Source organism: Psammomys obesus, unplaced genomic scaffold, assembly GCF_907164565.1.
Source record: "Psammomys obesus unplaced genomic scaffold, mPsaObe1.curated_primary_1811, whole genome shotgun sequence".
In the NCBI taxonomy this organism is placed as follows: Eukaryota; Metazoa; Chordata; class Mammalia; order Rodentia; family Muridae; genus Psammomys; species Psammomys obesus.
The window spans coordinates 12,228,954-12,246,784 of record NW_026592510.1 but is presented as its reverse complement, the minus strand read 5'-3'; the positions used below and the strand labels follow the sequence as shown (position 1 = coordinate 12,246,784).

Sequence of the window (17,831 nt, the reverse complement as noted above, 5' to 3'; positions counted from 1 at the left end):
CACTGTGAGAGCTTCCTTTGTGGTGACATCTTTCTGAGAACCCTATTTATGACCTAGGAGCCTCGCTAGGCCACCCTTTTTATTTGTCTTTTCCTGTCTGCTTCAAAACTTAGGTTACAGTCAAAAGTTTGTGGTGCCTATGTTCTCGGTATAAGTGCACTGAGATCCGTCACATATAAGCCGGACTGGGTGTTTTCTGATTCAGGTTGTATTTCAAAATGTGCACCATTTTGTTGAAAAGTGATTAGATGTGCTTTTAAATTTTAAACAATGTGGGGAGCTTTGGGGCTTGCCTTCAAAAAGTATGAAGACTAGAGCACTCTGAAACAGCTGCTGGGGAAATAGTGTGGGCACAGTAAAGAGGTTCTCAAGGAAGTTTTCAGGGTTAACCCCTTGTCTCCTTATCAGCCTTTGTGATAACACCATAGCCTTTCGTAACTGTAGGAGAAATCCTTGTTAAACGGAAAGTTATAAAGGAGAAAATGTGATATTTGCAAGTGTCCTCTCCCCATAGTTTGCTGTCTCCTTAGGAGGTTTTGACAAAAGTAAATTTTGATTAGTTACTTCAACGGCTGGGAAGTCAGATTAACAAGTGGCTTAGCTGCTTATCTTGTAACTAGCAGAGGTATGAAGGAAGCCGGGCAAAGGTTAAAATACTAGCTATAAGAATCATTTTTCCACTTGCCATCATTCAATCCTGACCAGTTTGTATAGAACCGTTCCTCAAATTTTCTTATTCCTGCTTAGTCCCCTGTAGCCTCCTCAGCCTTCCCCTCCTCACAACTCTCCCTTTCAGCTTCGGCATACTCTTGCCCTGTTTCTTCTACTTGTGGGAGTCAAGATGCCTGATCTACCTTCTAAAATCTCATGTTGTTTAGAAAGCCCCAGGTTCCTGGCTTCAGCTGCCCTCATGGGACAGCTTGGGAAAGTGTGGCTGTGCCTCGCTGCACTCATCCTCTCAGACAAGGCTCCCAGGAGAAATCACCAAGTTACAAGGCGACTTCCCTTTACCTTGAGAATATTCCTTTCCTTAGATAAATAGGGGACTGTTTAGTAAGAGTCAATTTTAGCAAGAGACTGGAGTGACTTAGGTGAAAACTCCTACCCTACTGGAGAGAGCTTTAGAAAGCATCTTAAGTCAGAGGCTCTGGTGTGGACTGCTTGTTGCATTACTTTGGCTAATTAAAAAATAAAACCGGGTGCATTTTGACCAATTCTTTTGCTTTAAGTAATGTAAGCACTTCCATCACTTCATATAAATGGTTGTTTAAAAATATGTATTTAATTGAAGTACAGTCATATAGAACCAGTCAGCAAGAGGTCATTGCTGTTTGCAAGAGTAAAGAGTTTGGGGTCAGGTGAGCTGAAGGTGGAAGGGGTTTGTCAACTGTTGGCTGTATAACTTGGGACAAGTCACTTACTCCCTTTAAAGATTTCAGCTCCCTCTTCTTAAAACTTGGCACCTGATGTTACCTCCACAGTGTCGATAAAGAGTTCTGAATTAGAGCCTGTGGAAATAGTGGAATAGTGGGTAATGTTGTTGTCTTAGGTGCTTGGATCATTAAGAAATAAATAGATTATTCCAGCTCTGTGAGGCTTTGTGATCTCTTTGGGGAGACAAGTAATCCAAGGGCCCACTCTGGCTTCAAATGTGATGGACATTCAGAAGGAAGATCCTTAATGTGATCAGAGGCAAACACTTGCTGAAGGAGCTGAGAAGACCCCGGAGATGGGTCATCAGCCCTGATGATCTGTTAGAAACACTCAGCTTCTTCTCATACTTCTAGCCATGCCCCTGCAGAATAGCAAAGTCAGAATCTCAAAGGGTAGCAACCAACACTATTTAACATTGCTTCATGATGTTGACAGGTCCCCAAAGACACAGGTTGAGAGTCATTTAAAGATTCTCGGGTGGAAGTGGATTGCAAATAGCAGAAGGTATATACAGAGAAGTGGTTTCTTTTGTTGCCCTGCATGCTCTGCGTTGTAGGTGTATGGTAAGCAAGGACTACATGCTACCCCTGTATGTAATCCTCATAAAATACAGTCATCTGGCGTATGTCTAATATGTGAGTGGGAGGCAGTGCATTTGATGTAATTGCCTTTGTTTTATCCAGCTTTTGTTTTAATGCTAGCTATAAATGCCTGCTGTGGTGACTGTGTATACAAAATATCTTCAAAACAGATATGCTTCTTTTTAAAAAAAATTACCTTAATTTTGTGTGCACATGTGTACACATGCCAGTGGAGGTCAGAGTTCAACTTGCAGAAGCTTGTCGTCTCTTCTACCACATGGATCCTAGAGATTGAACTTAGGCCTTCAGGCTTCAGGGCAAGCACCGTTACCCACTGAGCCATTTCACCAGCTCAATAAACTACTTTTACATTTTGCATGTTTTAATATGAAGAAGATCTGTCATTTCGAATGAGTTTTCCAGACACAATGGTGGATTGGGTCTGCCTGACACTCCTGTCAAAGGCCTTTGAGAACAGGTCTAGAGAGACAGGCCTCTGGTTTGGCATTCTCTACTGCCACTGTCATAGGAGCAGGTTAACCAGACTTCTGGTGCTCGCCATCCATGTAAGCAAACAACTCTACACCTGCTGTTTGTATTTTTAAAAACAAAACCCTGAAAAGTGTAAAGCCTTTTCTCTAGTTAGTAAAAGTAGACCGAATCGTAAGTACATAGAAGAAAGGGTGGGATCCGTGCTCTAAAGCAGCAAGGAGGACTGAAGATCTGTGTGGTGGTCAATAACTTTAAGTCCATTTTTATGGAGGAAAATATACTCTCTTTAAAAACAAAATAGAAAGTCTGAAGTGAAGTGGAAGGAACAGCTCTGGATGAAGTAAAGAATGTAAAAAAGCTACACCCTGAGCATGCACATGGTTGAGCACCATGGCTACAGGAAATGTTTGTGTGTCTAACATTCATGTCTTTTTAAAAAAGATTTATTTATCTTATGAATGAGTGCTCTATCTGCATGTACCCCTGGATGCCAGAAGAGGGCATCAGATTCCAGTGTAGATGGTTGTGAGCTACCATGTGGTTGCTGGGAATTGAAGTCAGGGCCTCTGGAGGAGCAAACAGTGCTCTTACCACCTGAGCCATCTCTCCAGCCCCTAACATTCGTGCCTTAAAGAGGTCTCATGCCCGAGAAGCATTCCTTCCTGTGTGTACATTGGATTCTGTGAGATACAGCACCCCTTTTCTTTGCTAGCTAAGGACAGCTTAGGTGCTGACTTTTGTAGGCGCTAGCTTTTAAACTCTAATTTACTTGGGGTTCCTTATACCTCTACCTCCCTTCTAACCCCCCTGACCCTAGGTCGGAGAGAAAAAAGGTTGGAAGGGACAGGGGACATAGACCTCTTTAGACTTAGTTCCTGCTGGTTAGGATCACTGGGTTCTTTGGGAAAATACCAATCTCAGTTGTTAGGATATCCAGCAGTCCAGCAGAACCAGCAGCCTTCTTTCTACATTTGTCTCCTTGAAGCATCCTTTTTTTTTCTCTCTCTCTCTCTTTGGGCTCTGGTATTTATACCCTCTCCGAGTCCTCAGAATTAAACTAACTGCAGCTGGCAGACTTCTTAACTGGGAGCCTCCTTTGTGCCTCTGATGCTGTTCTTCACTTCATTTTTCCTGAGACTTGGCTGCTCTGTGTTGTTGGTTGTGCTGGGGGACATGATAGAAAATGCAGTGCTTGGTGTAGTTCCCTGTGCACGTTCACAGTGGAGGATAAGATGGAAGGTGTGGCAGGTACTCTGCATGCAGAGCAGACACTTCTTTTGGTCACTGAAAACAGGGATGGAGACAGGCCGGCGAGATGGGTCAGTGTGTAAAGTGCTTACCACTCAAGCATGAGGACATGAATTCAGTCCCCAAGACCCATGTAAAAAGCCAGGTGTGGTGGCACCTGCTTGCACTCCCAGCATGGGGAAGGTAGAGACAAGAGCATTCCTGGGGCTCATTCAGTATATTAGCTAACCCAGCTAATATATTAATCCCATGTCCCTGGGAGAGACCCTGCCTCCCAAAATAAGTAGATGGCTTCTGAGGCAAGCTTCAGGGTGACCTCTGGCCTCCACACATGCATACACCCACTTATACATACATATATCTGATTTATTTAAAGAAAAAAAAAAACAGATTGGTGGTCATGATGCTATCTCAGCATCTACAGTGGCATCAGCGGAAGATTTCCGTTGCTGGAGGCAGGGAAACGAGCTTCTTTTAGGTCATGAAGTCCTTTGAAACCATTGAAGGTGGAGGCAAGTTTCTACCTTTAGCTTTGCTTGCCAAGTGTAGAGTGGTGACTGTCTTTTTTTATCTGTTAAGGAAGTGTTTATTGAGTCTTACTGTGTACTGCAATTGCTCTAAGAGCTATGGGTGACAATTGTGAATGTAACAAAGGACCCATCTTTCTTCTTGTGAAACATTTTGGAGTAGGAGGTGGGAGTAAACAAGTGATGTCAGCTGTGATGAGGGCAGGAAGGGTTACGAAGAATGAAACAGGCAAAGGGAGCAGTGACACAAATGAGATGCTATTTTAGGCAGGGTGGTCTCCAAGATCTCTGTCTGGAATAGAGATGCTCAGGGAGTGCTCAGTTGTCCAAGGAAGGTATTCCAGGCAGAAGGAAGAACCAGTGTCCAGTCTGCAAGGTAAGAGCATGTGGCATGCCCCAGAAACACCCAGGAAGCAGAGTGGGCTTCGGGGGAAACTGTAGCTACAGCAGCATTACCAAGTCATATGTGAGAACACAAAGTGTCCATCCAAATGCAGATAACTGGTGGAAGCTCCTGGCAGCGCTGGCCTAGGAGATGGTTGTCAAGGAGGAAAGCAGAGCAGATGGGAACCCCATGGCTGGAGTGGAGCTGTTGTTTCACTTCCTGACCATCAAGAGAACACCCTCCACCCCAGGGATAGAACAATGATAATCTTCTTCAAATCGCTTTGGATCATAGCATTTAAGCTCCTCTTTGTTCTCTGCTGATTAAGAAGATACATGGCTCAACAGAAGAATAAAGAAAGCATAATAGTCAAGGAAAGACTTGGGCCTCTGAAAGCCAAAGAGCTAAAGATACATCTTAGCTGTTACCTTACCTTCTGCTCAGACTTCATCCCTAATGCACTGTAGTGTAGCTGTTAGCTCTTCAGTATTTGAAGAATGTGTGTGTATGCACACCTACTTGTGGGCACTGTATATACACTTATTTATCCCTTTGTGTGTGTCGACTGCCTCAAAGTAAAATCTGCTTGTGAGATTGCAGTTATAGATGTTCTACAGAACACATTCTGGACTATTGTTTGATTGTTAGATTCCTGGCTGTTATTTAAACTTGCAAGAGAGGAAACTGCTTGAAGGTCTATCGAGTTAAGAGAACTTAAAGCCATTAAGTTCTGCAGCCATTACTACTGTTAAGATAAGTTTATGTTACACTGAAATGAGCAGACTCTTTGCCTTGTCAGTTTCTGTATAGAAATAAGGAGAGAAAAGTGGCAGCTGACGTGTCCTGTGAGAAGTCTAGTCTAGCAATGATTCCATCCTTGCAGTTTGGGTGTACAGCCTGTTCCACCCCTGGACTATGTTCAGACACCAAGAGTTTGAGTTTATCTTCTATTGTGTATATTTACATTTGAGAAGGTTAAATGTCATTATTCAGTGGTTGGTTAGAGGGCAGCCCCATGCTCCTCTCTTTCCTAGAACCAAATTGAGTAGATGCGCAGTGAGCAATTGCCAGATGGTGGAACAAACCATCATCTACGCCTGGTCTCTGCACCATCTTCCTGTAAAAGTTACTGAGTTTTCACCTTTATCAGGACCACGGCAAGTTGCTTTATTTTAGCCGAACTGGACTTTTTTTCTGACAGTTGTACACAGATACATTTTTCTATGAGGCTTCTACTTTCCAGTGCTCAATGCTCATTCACTAAGTGCATTTGTTTAGCGATGCATTTCATTATTTGTGCTTGAGTTCCTCTTGATAAACCCATGCCTGTCATTCATTTATTTACCATTATATTTGAGCATCCAATACCCTGAGAAGTTCTGAGCAGAATTTGTGGGTTGTTGTAAATTTTAACTTGCTTTGGTGCACACTTAACTATTACGTTGTGTTTAGTTATCTTAGGAATACTGGTTCTCTGGAATCAAAATTATAGTGGTTAAGAACACAGCCTGGCTATATTTGAATTCCAAATGTGCTTGCTCCTAGCCATGTGACCAATGGCAAATTATTAAACCATCTGACCCTGAGGATAATTAACATATTCCACTGGGTTCCAGTGAGATTAATTTGGACAGGCCTTTCATGAGGACTGTGGTCTCTTCCTCAGCTGACTTCAGGGTGCAGCCAGAACCAGGGGAGACTTTCCTGTCTTCTTCCCACCTGATGACCAAAGGAAGCTCTTTGCTCTCAGCTACTGAGATCCATTCTGTAACCCTCTACTCTGCCTCCATTTCGTCCTGCTAACAATGAGCCATCTTAAAGTAAGTGAGCCATCTTAAAGATCTGGGCCAGAAGTAGAACAGTGTATTTGGTCACGGGTCCGTAGAGGAGCGGAATTGGTAGAATGGATAGCTATATACTTAAAGGGGGTTATTAAAGTCCCGTATAGGCTATGGTCCAGCTAGTCCAACAGTAGCTGTCTTTTGACAGAAACGCCAAGAGTCTAGTAGGCGTTCAGTCCACAAGACTGGATTCTCATCTGGTCTTCAGTATCCTTTGGAATCTTAAAAGAAGTAGGTTCTAATTCCAGAAAAGTAATCTCTTAGCAATGGGATAGGTGACCTTGCTAGAGAGAGTGATGGCAAGCAAGTAAAAGCTTCCTTCTTCCATGTCCTTTTTGTGGGCCGCCACTGGAAGGTGTGGCCCAGATTTAGGGTGAGTCATATAACCTCAAATGATCTGGGTTTAAGGTGTATCTTCCCATCTCAAATGATCCAGTCAAGAAAACCCCTTCACCAGTGTGTCCAGCTGCTTGGGAATTGATTCCATATGTAGTCAAGCTGATAGGTAAGACTAGCCACTGCAGGCAGCTGTGTCCTCTCTCTCTGGTGTAAGCTATTCCTGTCTCCATTACCACCAAGACAGGAAAGTTGGGAAGGGGACAGGGAAAGCTGTAGTTACACTCTGGAATCTTTTTGCCCTTTGCCTCTTCAACAGCACTGTTTCTCCACCCCAGCTTGAAGCCTGCTGGTATGTGGACTCAAGGGGATGAAAAACCAGTTTTGTCAGCACTTCCTCCAGACCTGCCCTCCCATAGGACAGGCCTGGAATCTGGGGCTTTTTGTTTTGTGATGCTTTTGGGATTGAGGAGAACAGTGTCCACTTGGGCTGGTGACTCCACACTGTCTGCCTGCCTTAAAGGAACACCTGAGGGAGCTGCATTCTTTCCCGTTACTGCTTTGTTATTGTTGTGCCAATCTCCTTGGTCTAGGTGACTCTCCAGGCCTTAGGCAGTGGTTCCTGGATCTTTGCCTGCCACGGGCTAGAAAATACATTTTGTTTAATAGGGACTGGCAAAGGGTTGCCAGTTCTTAATACTACCAACTGAAGAGCACCACTGTTTCAGTTACCCTGGGTTTCTATCCTGTCTAGTATTCCCTCTCCCTCCCTGTGCGTGGGAGGATGAAATGAAGACAGGACAGCTTTCTTCAGCAGACACTAAGGGTTTGCTCACCCAGCTTCAGTTCAGCGAGTTTCTTCCCAACCAGCACTATTTGGAAGCCTCAGCGCTAGAAGGGTTTCGCCTCAAGCCTGGCTGCGTGTCAGCTGAGATTGTGTCTAGAGCATTGGCTCCGAGCAGCAGTGTGTAGACGTCTCAGGCCAAGGGAAACACTGCTTCTGAGCACACAGCCAGAGGAGCGCTGCTTGCCTGAGTTTCTGGAAAACTGCCTTCTTTCTCTTTTTCACTGTGTTTGGGTAAACAAAACATGGCCTCAGAGAGCTTTTGCAGGAGGAATTATAAAAATTCCTCAAAGCCTGTGATCTCATTTTGGATCTCCTCAGGATTCCTCATCAAGCTGCAATTAAGCAGAGGAAAAAATTCTGCCTTGGGGTGTGATTTTAATTACTCATCGTGTTGTGACTTGACTTTCTGCTACTGCCTTTCTTTACCTCCGCTGTCACCACCGCAGTTTGACAGCTTCTCCAGTCGCTTCATTTAGGCTAAAAGTGAAAACACTGAGTTGAAGGGGAGGGCAGGGCAGCTGTCCACCGCCCTTGTGCCTGTACGTCTGTGTGCTGCACCAGGAAGCCTGGTGGGAACGGCGCTCTTTCCCTCCCTGTCCCTCCAGCCTCAGCTTTATGAGCCCGTGGAGCCGGTGGACTTTGAAGGGCTTGTGATGACACACTTGAACAGCTTGGATGCGGAGCTGGCCCAGGAGCTGGGGGACCTCACCGAGGACTACTTGCATGTGGCGTTCACACCCAAGGAATGCAGGACTTTGCAGCCCTCTCTGCCGGAGGAAGGGTAAATTGTTTTCTTGAAATACGAGAGGGGAAGGGTGCTGATTCTGAACCTCGGTTTCTTTGTTTCTTGTTTCTTGAAACAGGGTCTCGCCATGTAGCTTAAGCTGAGCTCAAAGTCACCGCCCTCCTGCCTGTGCCTGCAAAGTGTGCTCAGGTCACAGGTGTGCAGAAGCACACCAGCTTTGAAGGACTCTTGAAAAGAGGCAAACTCTGAGCCGGGCTGGGGCTGGGGGATGGGCAACCGAAGAGTGGTAAAATGCTTGTCCAGCATGGGCAAGGGCAGGGTCTTCGATCCCTTACATTATAAGAAGTTAATGATCTTTTCAATTGCGAAAATATTTCCGGGCCCGGGGAGGAGGCTCACATGGGGATGTGCTTGCTGTCTGAGCACGAGGACCTGAGCTCAGCCCCTCAGCAACCACAGAAAAGACCAGGCACGGTGACAAGTACGCTGTCGGTGTAGAGCGGCAGAGAGTATCCCTGGGGCTCCAGGTTCACTGAGAGACCCTCCCTCAAAATCTAAAGAGTAAATGGGGGAGACACACAACATGTGCTCACTGCCTCCACGCTCACACACACACACACACACACACACACACACACACAAGCACACACACAAGCACATACACACAAGCACACGTAGTCTCAGATTTGTATTTTAAAAGGAGCAGAGTTACTCAGTCCACTAAAATATACAGCACATAAAGTGTTGCTACCTAGATGTAGGCAGTTTATTTGTTTGTTTGTTGTCTGCTCTGTGGTGCTGAGCACCTAGCACAGACCTCACACATGGTAGGCAGACATACAGTCTCTAAATTGGTTTAGCCAAAGGCTCTGGAAAACCTTGTGGAACTAAGACAGTGCAAGGGATGCAGTGGCATGGGATGGAGTCCAAAAGAGTCCTGGCTGCCAGCTTAGTGTCTGTGGGCTAGTCGCATCACAAGAAGCCTCCTGGCCTCTGTTGCGTTGTCAAGAGTCTTATGACAAGTGTTGAAATGTCTCTATCAGAAGCACGTTATGGGCCAGTAAGATGGCTTAGCAGTTTGGCTGACATCCCGACAACTTGAGCTCAGTTACCAGAACTGACTCACTCAGGTGGTCTTCTCATTACCACATATATGTACACGAACGCGCACGCACCCACACACACTAAATGAAAAGAGATTTTAAAGCATTTCCATACAGAGGCCTGGATCCAGTTACTAACCTAAGTTTCCACGCACATTTCTTAAGTATCTGTTGTGTCCTGAGATAAAAAGATGAGGAAGGGAAACTCCTTCTTTTGCAGAAGTTTCATGTAGGGGAGACACAGCGGAAGCATGAATATTCAAATAACTGTTTAGAGCTGAGTTGCTGAGCATGGTGTGGGCATTAGTTCTCAGTGTCCAGCAGCCATGGACTCACATCTGAATGAAATGTAAGCAGCAGTAGGAGGAACACCCCCGTCTCTTTGGAAATTTTGAGCAAGCTTTTATTTTCATTCATTTTTAAACCAAAATTAAGATTCATATTCCCTTGAACATTTTGAGTCTTCTCATTTCCTCCAAAAAGTCCCAGAAAGGAGAGTATGAGACCTGATGCCTGCCCTCATTGCTGTGAGGTGTTGCTGTGTTAGGTCATGTCAGCACAGTTGAAGGTGACTGGACAACTGGGATGTGGGAAGTCCCTTTGTTCTCTTCTTGGATCAGTTTTCCTTCACATAGCAAGCTAGCCATATGTGCTGCTCCATCCTGTGTAGGAAATACCATTTCCAAACCAAGCTAAGCAAACAAAAACCAAGATCTCAGTCATAATTGAGAAACCTTTTCCCTAGTGTCAGACCGTTTACTCAAGCATGGTTTTAATACTGAAAACATTTTTTCATCTTCGGTAGAGTCACATTATTTATTTGTGTGAATTTTTATGCTCGGTTATCTTTAAATGTGGCCGTTATCTTGGAAGAACTGGTATAAAATACAAGAAGTTTAGAGGGAAAAGGACTTTTTAAAAAGATTCATTTATTTATTATGTATACGGTGTTCTGCCTGGATGTATGTCTGCGCGCCAGAAGGCACCAGATCTCATTATAGATGGTTGTGGACCTCTGGAAGAGCAGGCAGTGCTCTGAGCCATCTCTCCAGCCTGAGAAGGACTTTTAAAACTATGATAAAGAAGGCAGGTTTTCCTAGATCCAATTTGTGAGTGAGATACTGTTTTGTTGTTATGACTTATAGTAAACGTTTACCTCTCTGATGACTTTAAGGCAACCTGCACCATCTCAGCTGCTGCCGAAGTCACTTTAAGGCAACCTGTACCATCTCAGCTGCTGCCGAAGTCTTCTGTGTAAGCAAGGCAGGCAGAGGAAAGCATTCTGGTCACCATGAGAGTAAACACTAGTGACTCTAAGTGAACACTTTGTGCCTCACCTAGAACCTATGTTAAGTAGTGATCTGTGGTAGTCATGAGCCGGGCCCTCCAGGTCCCAGCTTGGCCACTTGGTCTATGGGTTGATTTCATTATCACCTTGTTCTTCTGCACAACAAGAATAACAGCAATGCCTGCCCTGTTGAATCCATACATGTTAAGTGCTTGAGTCAGTGCCCAGTGCATAATAAATGTCCTAAGTGTGAACTAGCACAGGGTTTCACTGTGTGCCATGCACTTTGCACATTAGCATCAAAGCTTCACCATGAGTCTCTAAATTGGAGCTGTTACTATGTTACCACTAGCAGGGGAGGAAATTGAGAGACAGAAGGGTTGAATGACTGGCATAAGGTTACAAAGTCAATGAGGAATGGGGCTGGGATTTGAGCAGTCAGGGCCAAGACATCTCCTATCTGGCCTCTGCAGAATTTTGTCTTGGACTGATAGCAGCTCCGCTGTCAAGTTCTGCTCTTACTCCCTGTGTTAGCCCGTTTCCCTTTACTGTAACAAATGCCCGTGACAACAGGAGAAACATTTATTTTGGCTCACAATTTTGAAGACTTCAGCCCCGGCTGGTTAGCTGCATTGCTTTGGCCCTTTAGTGGCAAAGAGTATTGTGACAAGAGATGATCCCAGAGGAGAAGTAATATGTCAGCACTTCATGGCCAGCTGCAGAAGACAGAGAGAAGAGAGCAGTGTTCCACAGTCCCCTCCAAGGGCATGCTCCCAGTGATCAAGGCCTTTCATAAGGCCCTATGTCCTGAAGATTGTGTCCTGCCGGAGACTAACACTTTAACATGTGAGCCTGTGGAGGGTAGCCAAGACCCAAATTATACCATCCCTGTGTTACAAATGCAAAATTAAGGCCTATAGTATAACCTGGAAAGGGGAAATCCCAGAGGTCTTAACCCTTGACAAAGAGCTACAGGCAGCTAAGGAATGCTGAGAGCCAGAATAACAGTCTTCTGTAGGGAAAAACACACCAATTGCTTATCTAATACCAAATAGTCAGCCCTGAAAACACACATATACAAATAACATTACATGGACCGAGACAGTTGTAGTTATGAATATATATGTGTATATATGTGTGTGCACATAAATACATCTATATGTATAACAAAGAAAAAGAGACCATGAATTTAAATAAGAGCATGGGAGAGTTTGGAGGAAGAAAAGGAGGAAATGATATAATTATATTATAATCTCAAAAAATATTCAGATAAAAAAAAACTTGGAGCTTTTAGGTGTATGTACGTCCGCTGCTAATGTGTTTCTACCGATACCAAAAGCTTTGGTACTATCATTATTTCTGATTTCAAGACTGTGAAACATATGGAGACTTATCTCTAATGGCACACTTCTCAGCAGGTATGACAGGAATCCAAAGCCTTGTCCACAAAGCCATCCAAGCCTAAGGCAGCTGTTCTTGGCTTTCTAGATGGAAAACGCACATGCCCTAACAAAATCACGCAAGAATGAAAAATTTAACTGTTAGAAATAACTATTTGAACTTATTTTTCATGTTTGGTACTTAATTATAGCTGTTTCTCCCTACTTGTGTCTTAATTCCTTCAGGCATAGATGAGGTTTAGCAATTCTCTATGACAAAGAAACTCACAGAGCACAAAATGTCACCATATTTATTACATCAAAACCCGAATGTCATTGTTTTAGGAATACTTCATACACTTGGAATGAATGGGCAAGAACATCTCTAACATTCTTACTGATATGGATTTGAAATGTTATTTTGTCCCTTGATGATGGCAAGGATTTATTTTATCACTTCCACACAGTAATAACCTGTTTTTATCTCGTTACTCACCTAATTAGAGTTGAACTGGATCCTCACGTCAGGGATTGTGTTCAGACCTATTTTCGAGAGTGGCTGATTGTGAACCGGAAGTAAGTTTGCCCCCTCTTTCTATATAAATGCTAATCTAAGTGAAAAATTTTGTATTGTTAGTATTTTTTTTTTCAATTTAAGTGACTTATTGGAAGGGTTTTAGGGTTACAGAAAAACTGAACAGAAAGCCTTGAGATTTTCCCATCTGTCTCTCTCAGAGTGTCAGTCATGCTGGGTACACCCTCGGCTACACCCCCAGTCTAATATTGTATTTTTGAGTGCTAGATTTGATGGCTTTTGACACATGCATAATGACATGCTTCTGCCCTTGCAGCATCAAACAAAAAGGTTTTGCTGCCCTGAAAATCCCAGTGCTCCCCCTGTTTCTGCTCCCACCCTCCCTGGTCTGTACACGTCTTCTTCATGCTCTTTGATTTCACCTGTCTTCATCCTGTCCCCACGTGGCTTCATCCCTCATTTTCTATTACCATGGGGGAAAAAAAATCTTCCATTGTTCAGATGTATTGCAGTCTGTTTATCTATTCAGTTAGGAAGAAAACCACATTCTAAACATGAAAAACAGTCTGTTAGCCAGGCATGGAAAAGTGTACCTACAGTTACAACTACTCAGGAGGCTGAGGCAGGAGGATGCTTTGAACCTAAAAATTCAAACCAGTCTGAGCAGCATGGCAAGACCCTGTCTCACAAAAGTAATTTTTTAAAAAATACATCTTTTTTGTTTCATCGTCCTCCTCCTCTTCCTCCTCCTCCTCATCATTATTTTGATGGACTCCTAGAGAAAAGATAGTGATTTGAAACTTGGCCTCGTATTCAAAGATGTCATTGGAACTTGTGACCCCCAAATTAAGTACTTGCTAGTCTTTCATCCAGAGAGCATTTTTATCTCTGGGTTAATCAAACATTCTGTGACTTTTCCCGCAGGGTTTCCAGCTCCACAGTAATGGCCTTCTCAGCACAGTTTTGTGAGAAGCATTTGAACACACGGACATCCCTGCCATGAGTGCATGTGTGTATATATATATATATATATATATATATATATATATGCGGACGTGTGTGGGGAAGTAGGCTGCAGGCTGTCTGCAGATTGAGGCACACGCCACTAGATCCATGCCAGAGAGCCTCTGACACACAGCAGCTTGCAAACAGTAGCTTCCTGTTTCCCTACTCTTGTAGGAATTACTGTTCTCAAGAATAAATAATAAGAGACTCTTGCCATTGGTTTTTATCCAGTTCTGTAAGTGTGCCATTGAATCTGTGTTAATTTTTCTTTTTTTTTTTAAGTAATGTCAGTGTGCATACTGTTTCCAGTAGCTGCAGAGGAGAAAAAAATGACATATAGAAAGTAATTACAGCTGAGCTACAGGCCAGTCTGTCTTCCATTCTAACACAAGTGGAAAACAAAGTTTGCCAGCCAGGCAAATTAGATTATGCCTTACTGCTAATAAACGAGAGATTTCAGAACAAGTTGTTCTGAAACTTCAAAATGTTATAATTAGAGGCACTTTTTTGGGTATTTAAAGTTCTAAAAAGAAATCCAAGAAGGAACAATAAACAGAAAGGTCCATTGGACTAAATTTGGCTTTCAGATTTATTTTCTATTTGACACACTGTACTTCTTCCCTCCTCCTGGCAGTACAGACCCTTGTTTGTTTTTTTTTTTTCCTATCTTCCATAAATTTTACTTAAAAAAAAAAAGACTTTAGAATGCTCATGGTAGAAATTTTAGAAACTATAGAGAAACAAAACTAAAATAAATGAATTTCTTTTTATGTAGATAACCATACTTGACAGTGACGTATAATGGGCCTTGAAGAATCAAGTTTCCTTGGAGTATATGTTTCTATAAATGCTAAATCAAACCCTATTTATTAGCCTGCATTTCAATTTTCACAGTAAGGGAGGATTCCCTAGCTTCATTTTTTATTATTATTCCTCAGCACAGTAACTAATGATTACATAACACATGCATGTATGGCACACTTTATTCAACCAGGTTTTTGTGTGTTTTTTTAATTAACTTATTTTTTATTAACCACAGTTTATTCACTTTGTATCCCAGCTGTAGCCCCTTCCCTCAGCCCCTCCCAACTCTACCCCCCCCCATCTCCTCCCATGCCCCTCCCCAAGTCCACTGATAGGGGAGGTCCTCCTCCCCTTCCCTCTGACCCTAGCCTATCAGGTCTCATCAAGACTGGCCATTGTCTTCTTCTGAGGCCTGGTAAGGCTGCTCCCCCATCAGGGGTTGGTGATCAGAGCGACACTGAGTTCATGTCAGAGGCAGCCCCTTTTCCCATTATTATGGAACCCACTTGGACACTGTGCTGCCATGGGCTACATCTGTGCAGGGGTTCTAAGTTATCTCCATGCATGGTCCTTGTTTGGAGTATCAGTCTCAGAAAAGACCCCATTGCCCAGATTTTTTGGTTTTGTTGCTCTCCTTGTGGAGCTCCTGTCCCCTCCAGGTCTTTCTATCTCTCCCTTCTTTCCTAAGATTCCCTGTGCTCTGTCCAGAGTTTGGCAATGAGTCTCAGCATCTGCTTTGATACCCTGCTGGGTAGAGTCTTTCAGAGGCCCTCTGTGATAGGCTCCTGTTCTGTTCCCTGTTTTTCCCCCTTCTGATGCCTGTTTGCCTTTCTGAGTGAAGATTGATTATCTTACCCAGGATCCTCCTTCTTGCTTAGCTTCTTTAGGTGTACATATTTTAGTATGTTTATCCTATATTATATGTCTAATATCCACTTATAAGTAAGTGTATATACCATGTGTGTTTTTCTGCTTCTGGGATATTAAACCAGTTTTTTTAGGCAAATCCTCATTTTTTTGTTTTGTTTTGTTTTGTTTTATACCTACAATGCAGCAATGTCCTTCTCACTAAAACCCTGTTCGAGAGGAGAGATGAAGGGTGGATTGGGAGGGGACAAGGGAGGAGGCTACAGCTAGGATTCAAAATGAATAAATTGTAATGAATAATTGCACATTTATTGTTTTTATGTGGAAAAACTGTAATTTCTTTGCCTAAGGTATATGCACAAATTTCAAACTTAATAATAGGTCAAACATTTAATCAATACATGAATTATATGTTGAATATTAGTGAATATAAAATAGCATTTGCTAACATTTTCATTTTGTGAAAGAACTGTCATTCTTGACATTTTCTTTGATTATTGGATTGAACATGTTTCCCATATATTTGTTGGCCACAGGTAGTTTTTTTCTTGCTGCACTAGTTAAGAAATTTGTACAACTCTATTAAGCTATTTGGTTTTGTAAAACTTTAGATAACTTTTGTTCCTTTTCATGTTTGGGGAAGAGGTGTATGCACATGTGTATGCATGTGTGTGTTTGTCTGTCTGTCTCTCTGTGGGGGGTAGCTATGTATACATATGTGTGTGGAAGTACAAGGTTGATGTTAGGACTCTTCTTTGATTATTTGCCCATTTTATACAGTGAATCGGGGCCACCCAGTCAAACCCAGAGTTTGCAAAAATGGCCAATTTTTCCTGCCAGTTTGCTTAAGGGATCCCCTGCCTTCACCATCTGAGGCTTTTCCTTGGGTTCTGGGGATCTAAACTCTGATCCTCTTGCCTGCACAGCTAATGCGTTGATTGCTGAGTAATCTCCCTAGCACTAGAGCACTTTTATTGTTAATATATTAACCTTTCTAACATATAAGTTTCTTACCCAGTATATTTTTAAAACTGTTTATATTTAGCATTTAGAATAATTTGTGTAATTAAATCCTTATTGATATTTTCCTTTAGATTTTGATTTTTGGTGCCATGTTTAAATGTACAACAGTGTGGGTCTGGAGCTTTAGCCACTTGATGGTTGTTTCTGTTCCCCTGTGTGTCCCATTTCTTTTTCAGAAGCAGTTATTATCCATGCACTTATCTCTCATGTAAACAATATCTGTTTCTAGTATGTCAAGCATACTGGGGATGGAGATTAGCATTGGCTGCTACCACATTCTCAGTACACGCATGACATGGACCAGTTTCCTTGCCTCAAACAAGCTGTTTGACAGGGGAAAACCTCCAACTCCAAAATCCAGTGACAGTTTCTGACAATCTTTGACTAGTGTCTTCCAGAAGGGCCCATTTCTACCCCTGCATAAGATTCTGTGGTACTATGGACCTGAAATTCTGAGTCTGGAAATTGCGGTCCCAACAGGCACTTCTCCCAGGGATCATTCAATTAATGTGAATACTCATAATGCTTCATTCATGGGGAAAATCCAGGCATCACTCATCACTCAACTACAACTATTTTTTCAACACAGCTTTTTAAAAATCATATTTTTATAGTACATTAATTAAATAATTAATAATTAAACATCAAACATATTTATTCTTGTATATATTCAATCATATATACAATGTAACTTGATCCTATCCATTCTCTATTTCTCTGGGCACAACCCCCCCAACATATTTCCCTGTGACTTTCTCATTCTTTCTTTTTCTTTTTCTTTAATTACCACTGACTCAAGCTGGTGTTGATGGCGTGCAGATGGGTGTGGGGCAATCAACCAGACCATGGGCAATGCCCAAGCCATAACATTCCCTAAGAAAAGTGATTCCCTTTCCCCCAGCCATTGGCTACCAATAGTTCCTCAGCTAAGGGTGGGGCTTCATGAGCTCCTCGCTATTCGTAGCAGAGAAACGGTTCAGCAGTTAAGACTGATCGCTGTTCTTCCAGAGGACCTGAGTGTGGTTCCCAGAATCCATGTTGGGCATCTCACAGCTTTAGGGGACTTGAGACCACCTTCTGGCCTCTGGAGGGATTCATATATATATTCACACATACATACACACGTTTCTGTGTACACAGACACACACACACACATGCAAATAATAAAATAATTTTGAGATTAATATAATTACAACATTTTTCTCTTCCTTTTCCTCTCTCCAAACCCTCCCATGTTCCCATTCTTACTCTCTTTTAAATTCATGGCCTCTCTTGTCATTAATTGTTATAAACATATATGTATGTGTATATATATATTTATGTATGTAAACATTTATGTGTGTGTGTGTGTATATATATATATATATATATATATATATATATATATATAT

At 42.6% G+C, this 17,831-nt stretch overlaps 1 protein-coding gene across 2 annotated transcripts in view; it reads left to right on the top strand.

Annotated features, from left to right (window-relative positions):
• Positions 1–17,831, top strand: part of Dock8 (dedicator of cytokinesis 8) — a 160,335-nt gene that overhangs the window by 1,240 nt on the left and 141,264 nt on the right. For both annotated transcript variants that reach the window (XM_055613824.1, XM_055613823.1), the window contains exons 2-3: positions 8,297–8,472; positions 12,711–12,782. In XM_055613824.1, the coding sequence (XP_055469799.1) occupies positions 8,345–8,472; positions 12,711–12,782 (200 nt within the window). In that variant the 5' untranslated portion in view covers positions 8,297–8,344. The remainder of the gene's footprint in view (positions 1–8,296; positions 8,473–12,710; positions 12,783–17,831) is intronic.